The following is a 13,396-nucleotide window of genomic DNA, read 5'->3' as shown; positions in this document are numbered from 1 at the left end:
AGGTTTTTAAGGTCAGGCTTGACAAAGCCCTGGCTGGGATGATTTAGTTGGGGATTGGTCGTGCTTTGAGCAGGGGGTTGGACTAGATGACCTCCTGAGGTCCCTTCCAACCCTAATGTTCTATGATTCTATGAAAGCTTCAGGACTGCTGTGGCCACGCTACGACAATGGCGCAAACATGAAGGGAAGAAACAGTGGTGGCCAGGCAAGGATCCTTGCTCTGAATCCAAGGGCTTTCTTCGTGCCTTGTGGCGCCCATTCCCTCAACCTGGTTATGTCAGACACAGCTTTGTCATCTTTAGATTCAGTATCTCTCTTTGGAGTACTGCAAAAGATATATGTCTGGTTTTCAGCATCAACTATCGGTGGAAGATCCTCACGGACACTGTTACAAATCTAATGGTGCAGTTGCTAAGTGACACTCACTGGGAGAGTCGCATTGACAGTGTGAGGTACCAAGTGACTGAGGTTTACAATGCTTGACGGAACGGTCGCAGTCGAGTAAAGCCAAGGCCGGAATGCAGCATGAGGTGCCAAGCTTGGCAAACCAGATCACTGACTTCAAATGTCTGGTCTCAATTGTGGTTTGGCATGATATCCTGTTCCAAGCAAATGTTGTAAGCATGGCACTAGAAACTCAATCGATGGACATTGCGATCGCTACTACTTTGATGATGTTCTGGGCCAAGGTATTCGAAGCGCTACAGGCCGGCAGGGGCATTCTGAGAAAACGAGACCCACACGCAGCTAAGCAGCGAGTTATTTGCTTTATTGAAGGTTAGTGACACACCCACAACAGGGACTCCCAGCATTGCTGTCACGGAGGTGGAGAACCCAGCACACTTGCCTGGGACGGAGTCTGACGAAGGGGCAACCAGCGAGCCATAATAAGCAGTACACAGAAACAGCTCATGAATATATAATTAGGTACTTCCCTAAGGGGGCTTTCCGCTACCTGGCAACGGGCCATGCAAGGCAGACAAAACCAGCCTCAAACCAGTTAAAGTTGGTTCTCCATGTCCTACAGTGACCGGGCAGCCTCGAGAAAGCGTAAGTTCCCTAGCTAGGCCATAACAAGGTCTTCCGCAGTCCATTACAGATGAGAAGCTGCCTTGATTTTGCTGTGGCTTTGATTTGAAGATGCCATCACTGCTGCCAAAGAAATGGCAGAAAACTTAGGAGTTGAGCCTGTCTTAAAGGAAACTCATGTTCACCGGAAGAAGAGACAGTTTGGTTACGAGGGTAGAGATGAGGTGATGGGATGTTCAGAAGAAAAATTCAAGAGGGAATTTTTTTGCTCACTCATTGACACTGCTTGAGTGTCCAACGAAGAAAAGTTCGGACAATTGAAGCACCACAAAAAGATCGGGGGGGAGGGTGTTGTATGACCTTAATAACCTGCTGGCAGACAGGAAAACACTCTTGAACAATTGTACAAACCTTCACCAGATGCTGACACATGGGGAATATTCAGACATCAATGATAAAGACCTCTATGTCAAATTGGACCACATCCATAACATTTTACCACTTGGTAGGCGCTCTCCACTCCAACTTCTCCAATTCATTCATGATGCAGAGCTAAAAGACTCTTTTCCTAATGTGTGGAGAGCTTTGAGGATTCTGCTCATGTTGCTAGTCACAGTTGTGAGTGGTGAGTGCAGTTTTTCAAAGCTCAGGCTCATTAAAACACATCTTCGATCGATGACGGCCAATGAGAGATTGACATCACTTGCTATTTTATCACTTGAAAATACCATTGGCCAGTCTTTGGATCTCTCGGACGCTGGGCTTCAGTTCATGAGGGCAAAGGCGAGAAAAGCCACCTTTTGAACCAAAGGACTAGGGTTAACTTTCTAAACCTGTCACCTACTGTAACACTAACTAACACAGGTCCACCCAAGGTCAGTGCACAGTTCCATTTCTTGATGTTAGTACATTTCAGCTATTCTTAAAATTAAAAGGTTTCTATAAGTTTAGAGGAAACAATTTTTTTATCTGCTTATATATCGCATGAATAAATACAGATCCTAGTGTGCAAATTTATTGTCTTATATGACGGGGATAAATCATGCATGCACATTGTGCCTCACAGTTGTGAAATGGGCTACAAATGCAATAAAATATAAGGTATTCAGAAGTTTAACAAATGCGGGGGGTGCGGGTGCTGAAGATGCTCCTCTCCTGGGGTGACATTTGGTCTAGTGCCGGCCCTACCTGGGCCACCTGCATCCCCCATCCTGCTGCCCACCTGCCAGCATTACCCAGATCCCGCATGACCACCCTGCTGCCTGGACACGCCCGTCCCTGACCTGCTGCATGTACTTCCAGGCCAAGGGTGCCTATGAGAAGGTGGGGGAAGCCACCGAGACGGCTCTGACCTGCCTGGTGGAGAAGATGAATGTTTTCAACACAGATGTGCGGAGTCTGTCCAAGGTGGAACGCGCCAATGCCTGCAACTCTGTAAGTGTTCATCCACCAGGACCTTTGCCCCAGATACCACCCCACTGCCCCCTCCAAGACCCCCCAGTGCCCCTCCCCACCATGCCAATGCCTGCAACTGTGTGAGCATTTGCCCCCCTACTATTCATAACCACCCACTCTGCCTCCTCCCATCTGGCCCAGCAGGAGATGTGTTGTGCTGGGCTCCCCAGGGGGTCACACTCTCCTGGTCTGGTCTATTCCCCCCCATTCCCTCCCACAGGCTGGCCGGTTAGGGTCTGTCCCTGTAGTCCCTGAGTCGGGGGGAGGAGCTGCCCTGGGCTCCATGTCTGGTGCTTTTTGGGGGTCACTGCTCCCCCATTAGCCCCTGTTCTGCCCTCCCCAGGTGATTAAGCAGCTCATGAAGAAGGAGTTCACCCTGGAGTTCTCCCGTGACAGGAAGTCCATGTCTGTGTACTGCTCCCCTGCCAAGGCCTCCCGCGCAGCTGTCAGCAACAAGATGTTCATCAAGGTCAGTGCCAGGCTCCCATCCCCACGGAAACCAGGGTACTCTGGGTATCCCCCAGCTGCCTCCTCTTATCCCCACGGAAACCAGGGTACCCAGTGTCACAGAACTACGGTGGGTTGGATGCTCTGTCTTTTATCCAAACCCTTTGGGAATGCCCCTATTGTTTACTAGGCCTAGCTTGTCACCAGGGGGAGCCACATGGCCCCACAATTCTGAGAAGGGGCTTCTGGGTACCAGCCTCCTTATCTCTCGGTGACCTCCTGCCAGTCAGGGAGCCGGAGCCAGTGGAGAACTGAGCTGTCCCGTGCAGCCCTGTTCCCCAAACTCCATCTCTCTCGGCCTGTCCCGCTCTCGCTCTGTCCCCGCTGGGCTCCGTCCGTCCGCCTCTCTCTCTGTCCATCCGTCTCTCTCCGTCCGTCCGCCTCTCTCTGTCCGTCCGTCCGTCTCTCGCTCTGTCCCTGCTGGGGTCTGTTCATCTGCCTCTCTCTGTCCGTCCGTCTCTCGCTCTGACCCCGCTGGGCTCCGTCTGTCTGCCTCTCTGTCCGTCCGTCTCTCTCTGTGCATCCGCCTCTCTCTCTGTCCATCCGTCTCTCGCTCTGTCCCTGCTGGGGTCCGTTCGTCTGCCTCTCTCTGTCCATCCGTCTCTCACTCTGTCCATCCGTCTCTCTCTCTCTGTCCCCGCTGGGGTCCATTCGTCCGCCTCTCTCTGTTCGTCCGTCTCTCACTCTGTCCGTCCGCCTCTCTCTCTCTGTCCCCACTGGGCTCTGTCCACCCGCCTCTCTCTCTGTCTGTCCGTCTCTCGCTCTGTCCCAGCTGGGCTCTGTCCGTCCGCCTCTTTCTGTCCGTCCATCTCTCTCTCTGTCCGTCTGTCTCTTGCTCTATCCGTCCGCCTCTCTCTCTGTCCATCTGTCTCTCTCTCTGTCCGTCCGTCTCTCGCTCTGTCCCCACTGGGCTCCGTCCATCCATCTCTCTCTCTGTACATCCATCTCTCGCTCTGTCCATCCACCTCTGTCCATCCACTCTGTCCCCGCTGGGCTCCATCCATCCATCTCTCACTCTGGCTGTCTGACTCTCGCTCTGTCGGTCCGCCTTTCTCTCTGTCCCGTCCATCTCTCGCTCTGTCCTCCCTGGGCTCCGTCCATCCATCTCTTTCTCTGTCCATCTGTCTCTCTCTCTGTCCCCGCTGGGGTCCATCCATCCATCTCTCACTCTGTCCGTCCGCCTCTCTCTCTGTCCGTCTGTCTCTTGCTCTGTCTGCACTGGGCTCCGTCCATCCGCCTCTCTCTGTCCATCCGTCTCTCGCATTGTCCATCCGTTTCTTGCTCTGTCCCTGCTGGGCTTCGTCCGCCCGCCTCTTGCTCTGTCCGTCCGCCTCTCTCTCTGTCCGTCCACCTCTCTTTCTGTCTGTCTGTCTCTTGCTCTGTCCCCGCTGGGCTCCGTCCATCCGCCTCTCTCTCTGTCCATCCATCTCTTGCTCTGTCCCCGCTGGGCTCCATCCATCCATCTCTCTCTGTCCGTCCATCTCTCACTCTGTCCCCGCTAGGCTCCGTTCATCTGCCTCTCTCTCTGTCCATCCTTCTCTCACTCTGTTTGTCCGCCTCTCTCTCTGTCTGTCCGCCTCTCTTTCTGTCCGTCTGTCTCTCACTCTGTCCGTCTGTCTCTTGCTCTGTCCCCACCTCACTCTGTCTGTCCGTCCATCTCTCTCTCTCTCTCTCTCTCTCTCTCTCTCTCTCTCATGCTCTTGCTCCCAAAGGGTGCCCCTGAGGGGGTTATTGACCGCTGTAACTATGTCCGAGTGGGCACCACCCGTGTCCCCCTCACGCCCCTGGTGAAAGACAAGATCTTGACCGTCATCAAGGAGTGGGGGACGGGGCGGGACACACTGCGCTGCCTGGCTCTGGCCACACGTGACACCCCCCCAAGGAGAGAGGACATGGTGCTGGAGGACTCTGCCAAGTTTGTCGAGTATGAGGTCAGGTTCAGCCCCCCCCGCCCCCCACCCATGGGATGGTGGTGCAGTGTTTGCGGGGGGTCAGTGCTGGTTGGGAGAGTGGTTGGGGGGTTGGATGGGGGCTGGTTGAGGCAGTGGTTGGGGGGTTGGATGGGGGCTGGTTGAGGCAGTGGTTGGGGGGTCGGATGGGGGCTGGTTGAGGCAGTGGTTGGGGGGGTTAGGGTGGGGGTTGGTTGGGGCAGTGGTTGGGGGGTTGGTTGGAGAGTGGCTGAGGGGTCAGGGTGGGGATTGTTTGGGGGGATCAGCATGGGGGTTGGTTAGGACATAGTTGGGGGATGAAGGCAGGGGCGTGGTTGGGGAGGGTTTGGGGAGATGAAAGCAGGGGTTGGTTCAGGGCTGGGAGTGGGGGGCTGGGGGGTTGTTTAGGGAGTGGTTCAGGGAATGGGGGCGAGGTAGTTGGGGCGTGGTTTGGGGGTGAGTGTGGGGATGTGGTTAGGGGATGGATAGGGCAGTTGGGGGTAAGGATGGGGGTGTGGTTGGGTGAATGGGGTGGGGTGGTTGGGGTGTGTTTGGGAGATGGGGAGGGGTGGTTGGGAGAGTGGGGGTGGGGTTGGGGGATGGGAGTATGGTTGAGGGCATGGATGGGGGAGTGTGTGGGGTTTGGTTAGAGCATGTTTGGGGGCTGGTGGACTGGTTGGGGCATGGTTGGGGAATGGGGGATGGTTGGGGAGTGGTTGCGGGATGGGGCAGGGGTTGGTTGGGGTGTGGTGTGGGGATTGGGGCTGGTCGGGGTTGGGTTGGGGGATGGGGGTTGGCTGGGGTCTGGTTGGAGGGTTGCTATGGGCGCAGCACGTGCTAATCGCTCCCCCCCCAAAGGTGGACCTGACCTTTGTGGGCTGTGTGGGGATGTTGGACCCACCCCGGAAGGAGGTGATGGGCTCCATCCAGTTGTGCCGTGACGCCGGCATCCGCGTCATCATGATCACGGGGGACAACAAGGGCACGGCCATCGCCATCTGCCGCCGCATCGGGATCTTCACCGAGGAGGAGGAGGTGATGGGCAGGGCCTACACAGGCCGCGAGTTCGACGACCTGCCCCCCGCTGAGCAGCGCGAGGCCTGCAAGCGGGCCTGCTGCTTCGCCCGTGTCGAGCCCACCCACAAATCCAAGATCGTGGAGTTCCTGCAGTCCTTTGATGAGATCACAGCCATGGTGAGAGGGGACCCTAGGGGGGTGCCATAGTGAGGACGGGATCACTGGGGTGGGGGCAGAGAGCAGGGGAAGGGAAGAGGGTCCCTGCCATGGCAGGAGGAGACAGGCTGTGCTAAGGAACTGTGAGCTCAGGGATGCGGGGGTCAGCGGGGTTTGGGGATCCCACACTCAGTGGCTTACCCCTCTCACACACAGACAGGCGACGGGGTGAATGATGCCCCTGCGCTGAAGAAGGCCGAGATTGGCATCGCCATGGGCTCTGGCACAGCTGTGGCCAAGACGGCCTCCGAGATGGTCCTGGCTGACGACAACTTCTCGACCATCGTGTCTGCCGTGGAGGAGGGCAGGGCCATCTACAACAACATGAAGCAGTTCATCCGCTACCTCATTTCCTCCAACGTGGGCGAGGTCGTATGGTGAGTGCCCCGCCCCCCGACTGCAACCATCCTGTCCCCTCAACCCACCCCCAGCCATGCCAACCTTCGCTCCCCTCCCCAGCCACGCCAGCCTTCTCCCTCCCCTTCCCCAGCCATGCCAGACGTCCCCTCCCCTCTCCCACCTACACCAGCCTTCCCCTCCCCTCACCCCAAGCCACGCCAGCCTTGTCCCTCCCCTCCCTTCCCCTCCCCCAGCCATGCCAGGCTTGTCCCTCCCCTCCTTCCAGCCACGCCAGACTTGCCCCCACCCAACCCCCAGCCACACCTGACTTGTCCTTCCCCTCCCCCAGCCACACCAGCCTTGTGTGATGAAGTGGGAATTTTCTGTAGTGTTTTTGAGTCCTATGTGGGCCTCAGTTTCCCCTGTATTTTGCATGGCTTCCTGGGGCAGGGCGGGGCTAAATTTGCTCTCACCACAGTGTGTGTCACCTCACTGACTGAGCAGGGAGAGGCGATTCCAATGGGCTGGCTGAGGCCCACCCCCTCAATGAAAAATCAGAACAATGGAAGCCCCTCCCCAGGACATGGTCCGCTGCGCCCACCCAGCCAGCAGGTGATGGGTTCCCCGCCTCTCAGCTGGAGGCTGAGCAGAGATCCAGCTCCATCTGGACTAGGGGCTGAGGTGCGGGTGGGGGAATAGAGGGCTGCCTGCTCGAAGCTCTTACCTGGGACCTGCCAAGCAGGTCAGACAGAGGGACGGACAGACAGACAGAGCCTGTGCCAAGGGTTTCCCCACAGCCTGGCAGGGCTCTGGGCTGAGCAGAATGGACTGGGCTGTAACCTGCACCCCTCTGCACGACCCTAAGGGCTCCCTGTGCCTTGCCCAGCTGACTAACACACCTGACTGTGCGCCAGTGTTGAGGGACTGTCCCTGCCACGCTGGGTGAGGGCACCGTTCTGGCAGCGTGGGCGCGTCTCTGCCAGGGTCTGGCTCAGCGGGACTCACTGGGCAGAGCTCACGGGGGAAGCAGGAGGCTGCAGCCCAGAGATCCAGTCCAAGGAGGCAGTGAGGCCGTGTGGCTGACCCTGGAGGAAGAGGGACACACCAGGGGGTTTGACACACTGAAGGAGACCCCTAGAGACGGCTGCAAAGCTGGGGGTGTCGCACTGATCCTGGAGATCCGGGACACCTTGCCCTGCCCCCCCCAAACACACCAGCCCTGCCCCTCTTCTGTCTCTCACTCCCCCTGTCTCCCCACAGTATCTTTCTCACAGCTGCTCTGGGCCTTCCAGAAGCCTTGATCCCCGTGCAGCTGCTGTGGGTGAACCTGGTGACTGACGGGCTCCCGGCCACTGCTCTGGGCTTCAACCCCCCGGACCTGGACATCATGGACAAGCCGCCCCGCAGCCCCAAGGAACCCCTCATCAGTGGCTGGCTCTTCTTCCGCTACATGACCATTGGCGGTAAAGCCCTCCCACCCTCTCCTGCAAAGCCCCATCCCCTTCTGCCCCACATTCATGCCTCCCCTCTCTGCTCTGCCCACAGGCTACGTTGGAGCTGCCACGGTGGGTGCCGCTGCCTGGTGGTTCCTCTATGCAGAGGATGGTCCTGGCGTCTCCTATCACCAGCTGGTGAGAGCTGGCCCCAGTGCAGAGCTGGGGGGCCTGTGCTGTGTGTGTGTGGGGAGGGCTCAGCTGGGTGCTCTCCCCAGCAGTCAGTGCTGGCCCCAATGCCCCAGTGCAGAGCTGGGGGGCCTGTGCTCGGGCGGGGGAGGGGGGTTTTCTGTGTCCCTTGCAAGGAGCCGTGTGGGGCAGGAGTTCGGATGGCAGCACTGTGCTGTCTGCATTTTGACACCCCCCTCCCCCCCAGTCCCATTTCATGCAGTGCACGGAGGAAAACGTGGACTTTGAGGGGCTGGACTGCGAGGTATTCGAGTCGCCTGTGCCCATGACCATGGCCCTGTCTGTGCTGGTCACCATCGAGATGTGCAACGCCCTCAACAGGCAAGGACCCCTCCCTGCCCTCCCCTCCCCTCCCCACCCACCGGCCCAGCCCCTCGCTCACTCTGCTGCTCTCTCTGCACAGCCTGTCTGAGAACCAGTCCCTGGTGCGCATGCCACCCTGGGTGAACATCTGGCTGCTGAGCTCCATCTGCCTCTCCATGTCCCTGCACTTCCTCATCCTCTACGTCGACCCCCTGCCCGTAAGTGCGGCCCTGCCCAGGTGCCTATGCAGCACAGTGCCCAGGCGGGGGGAGGAGGGGTGGGTTACTCTCACCGCCAGTGGTAGAAGGTCCCATCTGCTCCCACCCCTCCCTGAGCCCTGCTCCCCAGGGCTCTGGCATTGCCCATCCCCAGCACCAGAGGCTCTGGGCTTGCCCTGTGGAGACATTTCCCCAGGCTCGAGTGCCCCTGCCTTGTTCTCCCCATGACCTCCTCCTCCCCCTTTGCTGTCCCCCCCCGCCCAGATGATCTTCAAACTGACACCACTGGACCTGACCCACTGGCTTGTGGTGCTGAAGATCTCGTTCCCTGTCATCCTCCTGGATGAGGTGCTGAAATTTGTCGCCCGGGACTACCTGGAAGGTAAGGATGCATCCCTGCCATGGGGCAGGCCTGGGTCACCTGGCCCAGCTGCAGCCCCATAGGAGCCTCCCAGCAGGATTCATCAGTTGGAGCTGTGTTGTGAATTTGTGCAGATGCCAGTCCCACCCGATGGGACACAGTGCAGGGACCTGCCCCCAAGCTCCAGCTGGCACCAGGGTGCCACCCCCTTCTCTGTCTTCCATCCCCTCCATACCACTAACCACGAACCATCAGCATCACCTGCCATGTAACAGACCCATCAGGGCAGCTCAAACGGGCCCAGAACAGCCCCAGCACGACAGAGAGCAAGCTGCACAGAGCTGGGTGCTTACTGCTCTTGGGGCTAGAGCAGGGGGGCTGGGAGCTAGGACTCCTGGGTTCTTTCCAAGATCTGGGAGGGAAGTGGGGTACAGTGGTTAGAATGGCAAAATAGGAGTCAGGACTCTTGGGTTCTATCCCAGCTCTGGCAGGGGAGTGGGGTCCAGTGGTTAGAGCAGGGGGAGCTGGGAGCCAGGACTCCTGGGTTCTATCCTGGCTCTGGGAGGGAAGTGGGGCCTGGTGGGTTAGAGCAGGGGGGCACTGAGATCCAGGACTCTTGGTTTCTATCCCAGCTCTGGGAGGGGAGTGGGGTACAGTGGTTAGAGCAGTGGGACCAGAGTCAGGGTTCCTGTTGTTTTTTACCCCATCTGTCCCTGCCACCTGTTGTAATCCGTGTCCTTCTGGGAGTATCTGTTTCCAGTCTCCCCAAGGGGCTGGGCCAGACTGCTGCTGAGCCCCCCCACTCCCTACTCTGTGCTGCTCTGGTGTGGGTTTGAGCCCCATGCCCTTGATGGGTTTCACCTTCCATCCATCCATCCATCCATCCATCCATCCCATGTGCAGGTCTGGACTAACTCTCTCTCCCGCACAACCTCCTCCCCTGCGCTCTGTTAACACTGGTTTCTTTTATCCTTTCCCCTTGTAGCGTAATCTCCTTTCCCTCCATCTCCTTGATCCTGTGTCTCAGGTATCCCATGATCCTTTGCTGCATGCCTTGCCTGCCCCATGTCTGTCTGTGCCAAGGGGCGCTGCAGAGCGTGTGTGCATGTGAAATCTCATTGCTTTACCAGCTACTCCTGGCTGGGTCCCCACTGCAGTTTGGCAGTTGGGGTCTGGGGTCGGGTGGTGTCGCCTGTTTGAGCCTTAGCGCCGCTATCTGCCTGGGCCAGGTACCCCCATTGCCTTCTCTGCCCCCCGCTGCGCCTCTCCATTCCCTTCCACTCACCCCCTGGCTGTGGAGACCCAACGGGGTGTCACTCTGATGCTGTCACACATGCTGCTGCTGCGCTAGGAGCTCTTCCCCCACGGCCCATCATCCTCCAGCTGCCACCAAAGGAGCCAATTGCTGTTGCTCTTGTTTCCACCAGCTGCGACACTTAGATGACCAGATCACAAGAGTTAAGTATCGCAGGCTCACAGCGCCCCCCCCCGAGCCACAGGGGATGGGGGAGCACAGCTCTAGGAATCTGCGAGTGGGACATTCGGCCCCTGCTGCAGCCCCCACCACAAGCGGTGGGTCAGGGGCGCATGGTCCCAGTTCCAGCCCCTGGTGCAAGGGTGGGGCTCAGGGCTGGGGCAGGGGGTTGGCATGCAGCAGGGGGTACAGGGTATGGGCTCCCAGCAGGCTCTGGGGAAGCGGTGATATCTCCCACTGGCTCCTAGGCGGAGGCGCGACCCGGCAGCTCTGTGCGCTGCCTCCACCCGCCGGCGCCTCTCTGCAGCTCCCATTGGCCACGGTTCCTGGCCAATGGGACCTGCGGAGCCGGTGCTTATGGTGGGGGCAGGACACAGAGCCCCCTGGCTGTCCGTGTGCCTAGGAGCCAGGGGGAGATATCACCACTTCTGAGAAGCTGTGTGGAGCCAGGTAGAGAGCCTGCCAGCTCTGCACCAACCGGAGGCCTGGCAACCCTACAGTATCAGGACATCAGTTGGCACACGGGCAAAGAGTTAAATATTGGGACGTCTGGTCACCCTAGCTGCTCTGCGGGGGTGAGGATAGGGCCTGGAGACAGCAGCTCCTGGCACTGCTGAGATCCCTGCCGAGCAGCTGCTGGTTAACTGGGGAAGTGGAAATGGTTCCTCCCACTTAGTGCCTCCCTGTGTGTTAGCACCAGTCAGCCCCTGCCCTGCCCCAGAGAGAGACCGCTCTGCTCGAGTGCTGCCTGGGGGTGGGGGCAGCGAGCCACAAGAGGGTGGTGCAGAGGGCCAGATTACAGGTCATTCTGGGCTTTTTCGACTGGTGAGACAAGGGCTGGACACCAGACCTTGGAGGCCATCCTGCCATTGGGACACAAACCCTGCCACCTGGGGCTGGTCACTGGCCCGGCCCTGAGGACCGCCCCCCTCCCCGCCCACCTTGTCTCATGTGTCCCCTCTCTCCCCACAGTGGGTTTAGAAGACCCGAAGAGGAGGAAGAAGTGACACCTCTGGCCACTAGAGAAACTGCATCTTCACCCCAACAGTGAAGAACCGCTCGGTGCCCCCTCGCCTCCCCACGAGCCTCGGCCACCCCCTCTTATTTAACAGTTGCTCCCCTCCACCAAAGGCTGCAAGCAGCCCTCCTTCTCCTCCCCCAGCCAGGTGGGGGGACATCATGGGGGTTTGCCCGCTGTGTTTGGAGAATGGGGGGAAGCTCCCCCTTGCAAACTGCCTGCCCTCCTCCCGGCGTTCTAGCTACTTTGCTTCTGTACATTTTGAGCTGCTAGTCTGTCCTAGCGGCCCCTGCCCATCCCGCCTCCCCCCGTCAAGCCCATTTCCTTGCTGGGCACCCAGCCCATTCGCTGTGTTACCAGCTCACACCCAGTGACCTCCTCACTCACCGGGTGGGTTTTTTTTTAATGCAAAAGATAACTGAACAGATGGAAACATTTTGTCAGGCCAATGTGCAGCTCGCAGAGGAGGAAATTAAGAGACTGTTCTAGCTGCTTATTTATTGACATTAAAAGATAAACTCCTTAATGCTGTGTGCGCTCCAGCCTCTTCCTTTGCTTCCTTGGAAAGGGGACGGGCAGGAGCCACAATTGCTGCTCGTTTGAAAAGTACCGCAATCGGAGGAGTGGTCGGAAAAGGCCGAGATGTGTGACCTGAAGCGTGCCCCCTGCTGGCCCAGGGTGGTATTATGGCTACTCCCAGCCCCACTGGGGGAGCGTGGAAAAAGTCAATGGCTGCAATGGGGGTGTTGCTTCTGCCAGAGAGCTCCAAAGCCCAGCAACTGTTGGAATATGGGCTGGAATTTTCTTTTGATGCTCATTCTGTAACCCCACTGACTGCAACTGAGGTTGGTGCGTGAGCTCCCCCCTGCATTGTGTGTGTGTGTGGGGGGGGGTAGGTGTGTGTGGGGGTGTAGGTGTGCGTGGGGTGTGTGGGGGGGTGTAGGTGTGTGTGGGGTGTGTGTGTGGGGTGTAGGTGTGTGCGTGGGGGTGGGGGGTGCAGCTGCAGAGGCAGGTGTGTGTGAGAGCGAAAACCCTGCGGGGGAATGAAATACAGGGGGCAGGGCTCAGTGAGCTGTTTGGGGCTCAGGCGCCTTCTCTCTGCCGCAGAAACACGACCTGATGCGAGGTGGGTGGTGGGTCCTTGCAGCATGTGTCAGTTATAGTCTCATCTCCGGAACTGTTTTGGGAAGGGCTCTTAGAGTGACCCTCTGTGAGAACCAGCCCTCAGATAGGCAGCACAAACCCTATTTCCCTGCCCCACAAGTAGAACAGGCCAGCCCTGGCCAAGGAGCTGCTACCTCCTAGTCTCTAAAAGAAAAAGGAGTGCTTGTGTCACGTTAGAGCAGGGGTCCCGAACGCAGTGCCCGCAGGTGCAATGGCGCCCACCGGGGCAGTTCTGTGCACCCACAAGACACCACGCCGCCAAAATGCTGCCACCGAGCGTGGCCACTGGAGACCCGCCCACCGAAATGCCGCCGAGAAGCGTTGCTGTTTCTCAGCGGCATTTTGGCGGCTGTGCTTCTTTCCGCTTCCGCTTGTTGGCGGCATTTCAGCGGCAGGGTGTCTGGCGCCCGCCACAGTCTTCTGGGAATAGGAATGTGCTAGTCCCACAGAAACGTTGGGGACCACTGCCTTAGAGACGAACAAATTTATTTGAGCATAAGCTTTCGTTGGCTAAAGCCCACTTCGTCAGATGCATGCAGTGGAAAATACAGTCCCTGTTTCTCTGCTGCCCTGATGGCCTTTTTTGGAGCCACCATCGGGCACCAGAGGTGCAACAGGAGCTGGAGCAAATTGAGCTCACAGCACGCTGGGCCCATGCTCTGATTATGAAAACAGGTGCCCACAG

At 58.3% G+C, this 13,396-nt stretch overlaps 1 protein-coding gene across 1 annotated transcript in view; it reads left to right on the top strand.

Annotated features, from left to right (window-relative positions):
* ATP2A1 (ATPase sarcoplasmic/endoplasmic reticulum Ca2+ transporting 1) overlaps positions 1 to 12,064 on the top strand; it is a 39,172-nt gene extending 27,108 nt beyond the window's left edge. Inside the window, exons 12-22 of the mRNA XM_078853046.1 lie at positions 2,332 to 2,463; positions 2,828 to 2,953; positions 4,704 to 4,922; positions 5,778 to 6,113; positions 6,309 to 6,529; positions 7,752 to 7,954; positions 8,037 to 8,122; positions 8,361 to 8,494; positions 8,577 to 8,694; positions 8,959 to 9,076; positions 11,502 to 12,064. Coding sequence (XP_078709172.1) covers positions 2,332 to 2,463; positions 2,828 to 2,953; positions 4,704 to 4,922; positions 5,778 to 6,113; positions 6,309 to 6,529; positions 7,752 to 7,954; positions 8,037 to 8,122; positions 8,361 to 8,494; positions 8,577 to 8,694; positions 8,959 to 9,076; positions 11,502 to 11,536 — 1,728 coding nt within the window. The 3' untranslated portion in view covers positions 11,537 to 12,064. The remainder of the gene's footprint in view (positions 1 to 2,331; positions 2,464 to 2,827; positions 2,954 to 4,703; positions 4,923 to 5,777; positions 6,114 to 6,308; positions 6,530 to 7,751; positions 7,955 to 8,036; positions 8,123 to 8,360; positions 8,495 to 8,576; positions 8,695 to 8,958; positions 9,077 to 11,501) is intronic.
* The last annotated feature ends 1,332 nt before the right edge of the window (positions 12,065 to 13,396 follow it).

Source organism: Lepidochelys kempii, chromosome 6 (assembly GCF_965140285.1).
Source record: "Lepidochelys kempii isolate rLepKem1 chromosome 6, rLepKem1.hap1, whole genome shotgun sequence".
Lineage (NCBI taxonomy): Eukaryota > Metazoa > Chordata > Testudines > Cheloniidae > Lepidochelys > Lepidochelys kempii.
The sequence above is the reverse complement of the archived record's forward strand: the minus strand, read 5'-3'. Positions and strand labels throughout refer to the sequence as shown.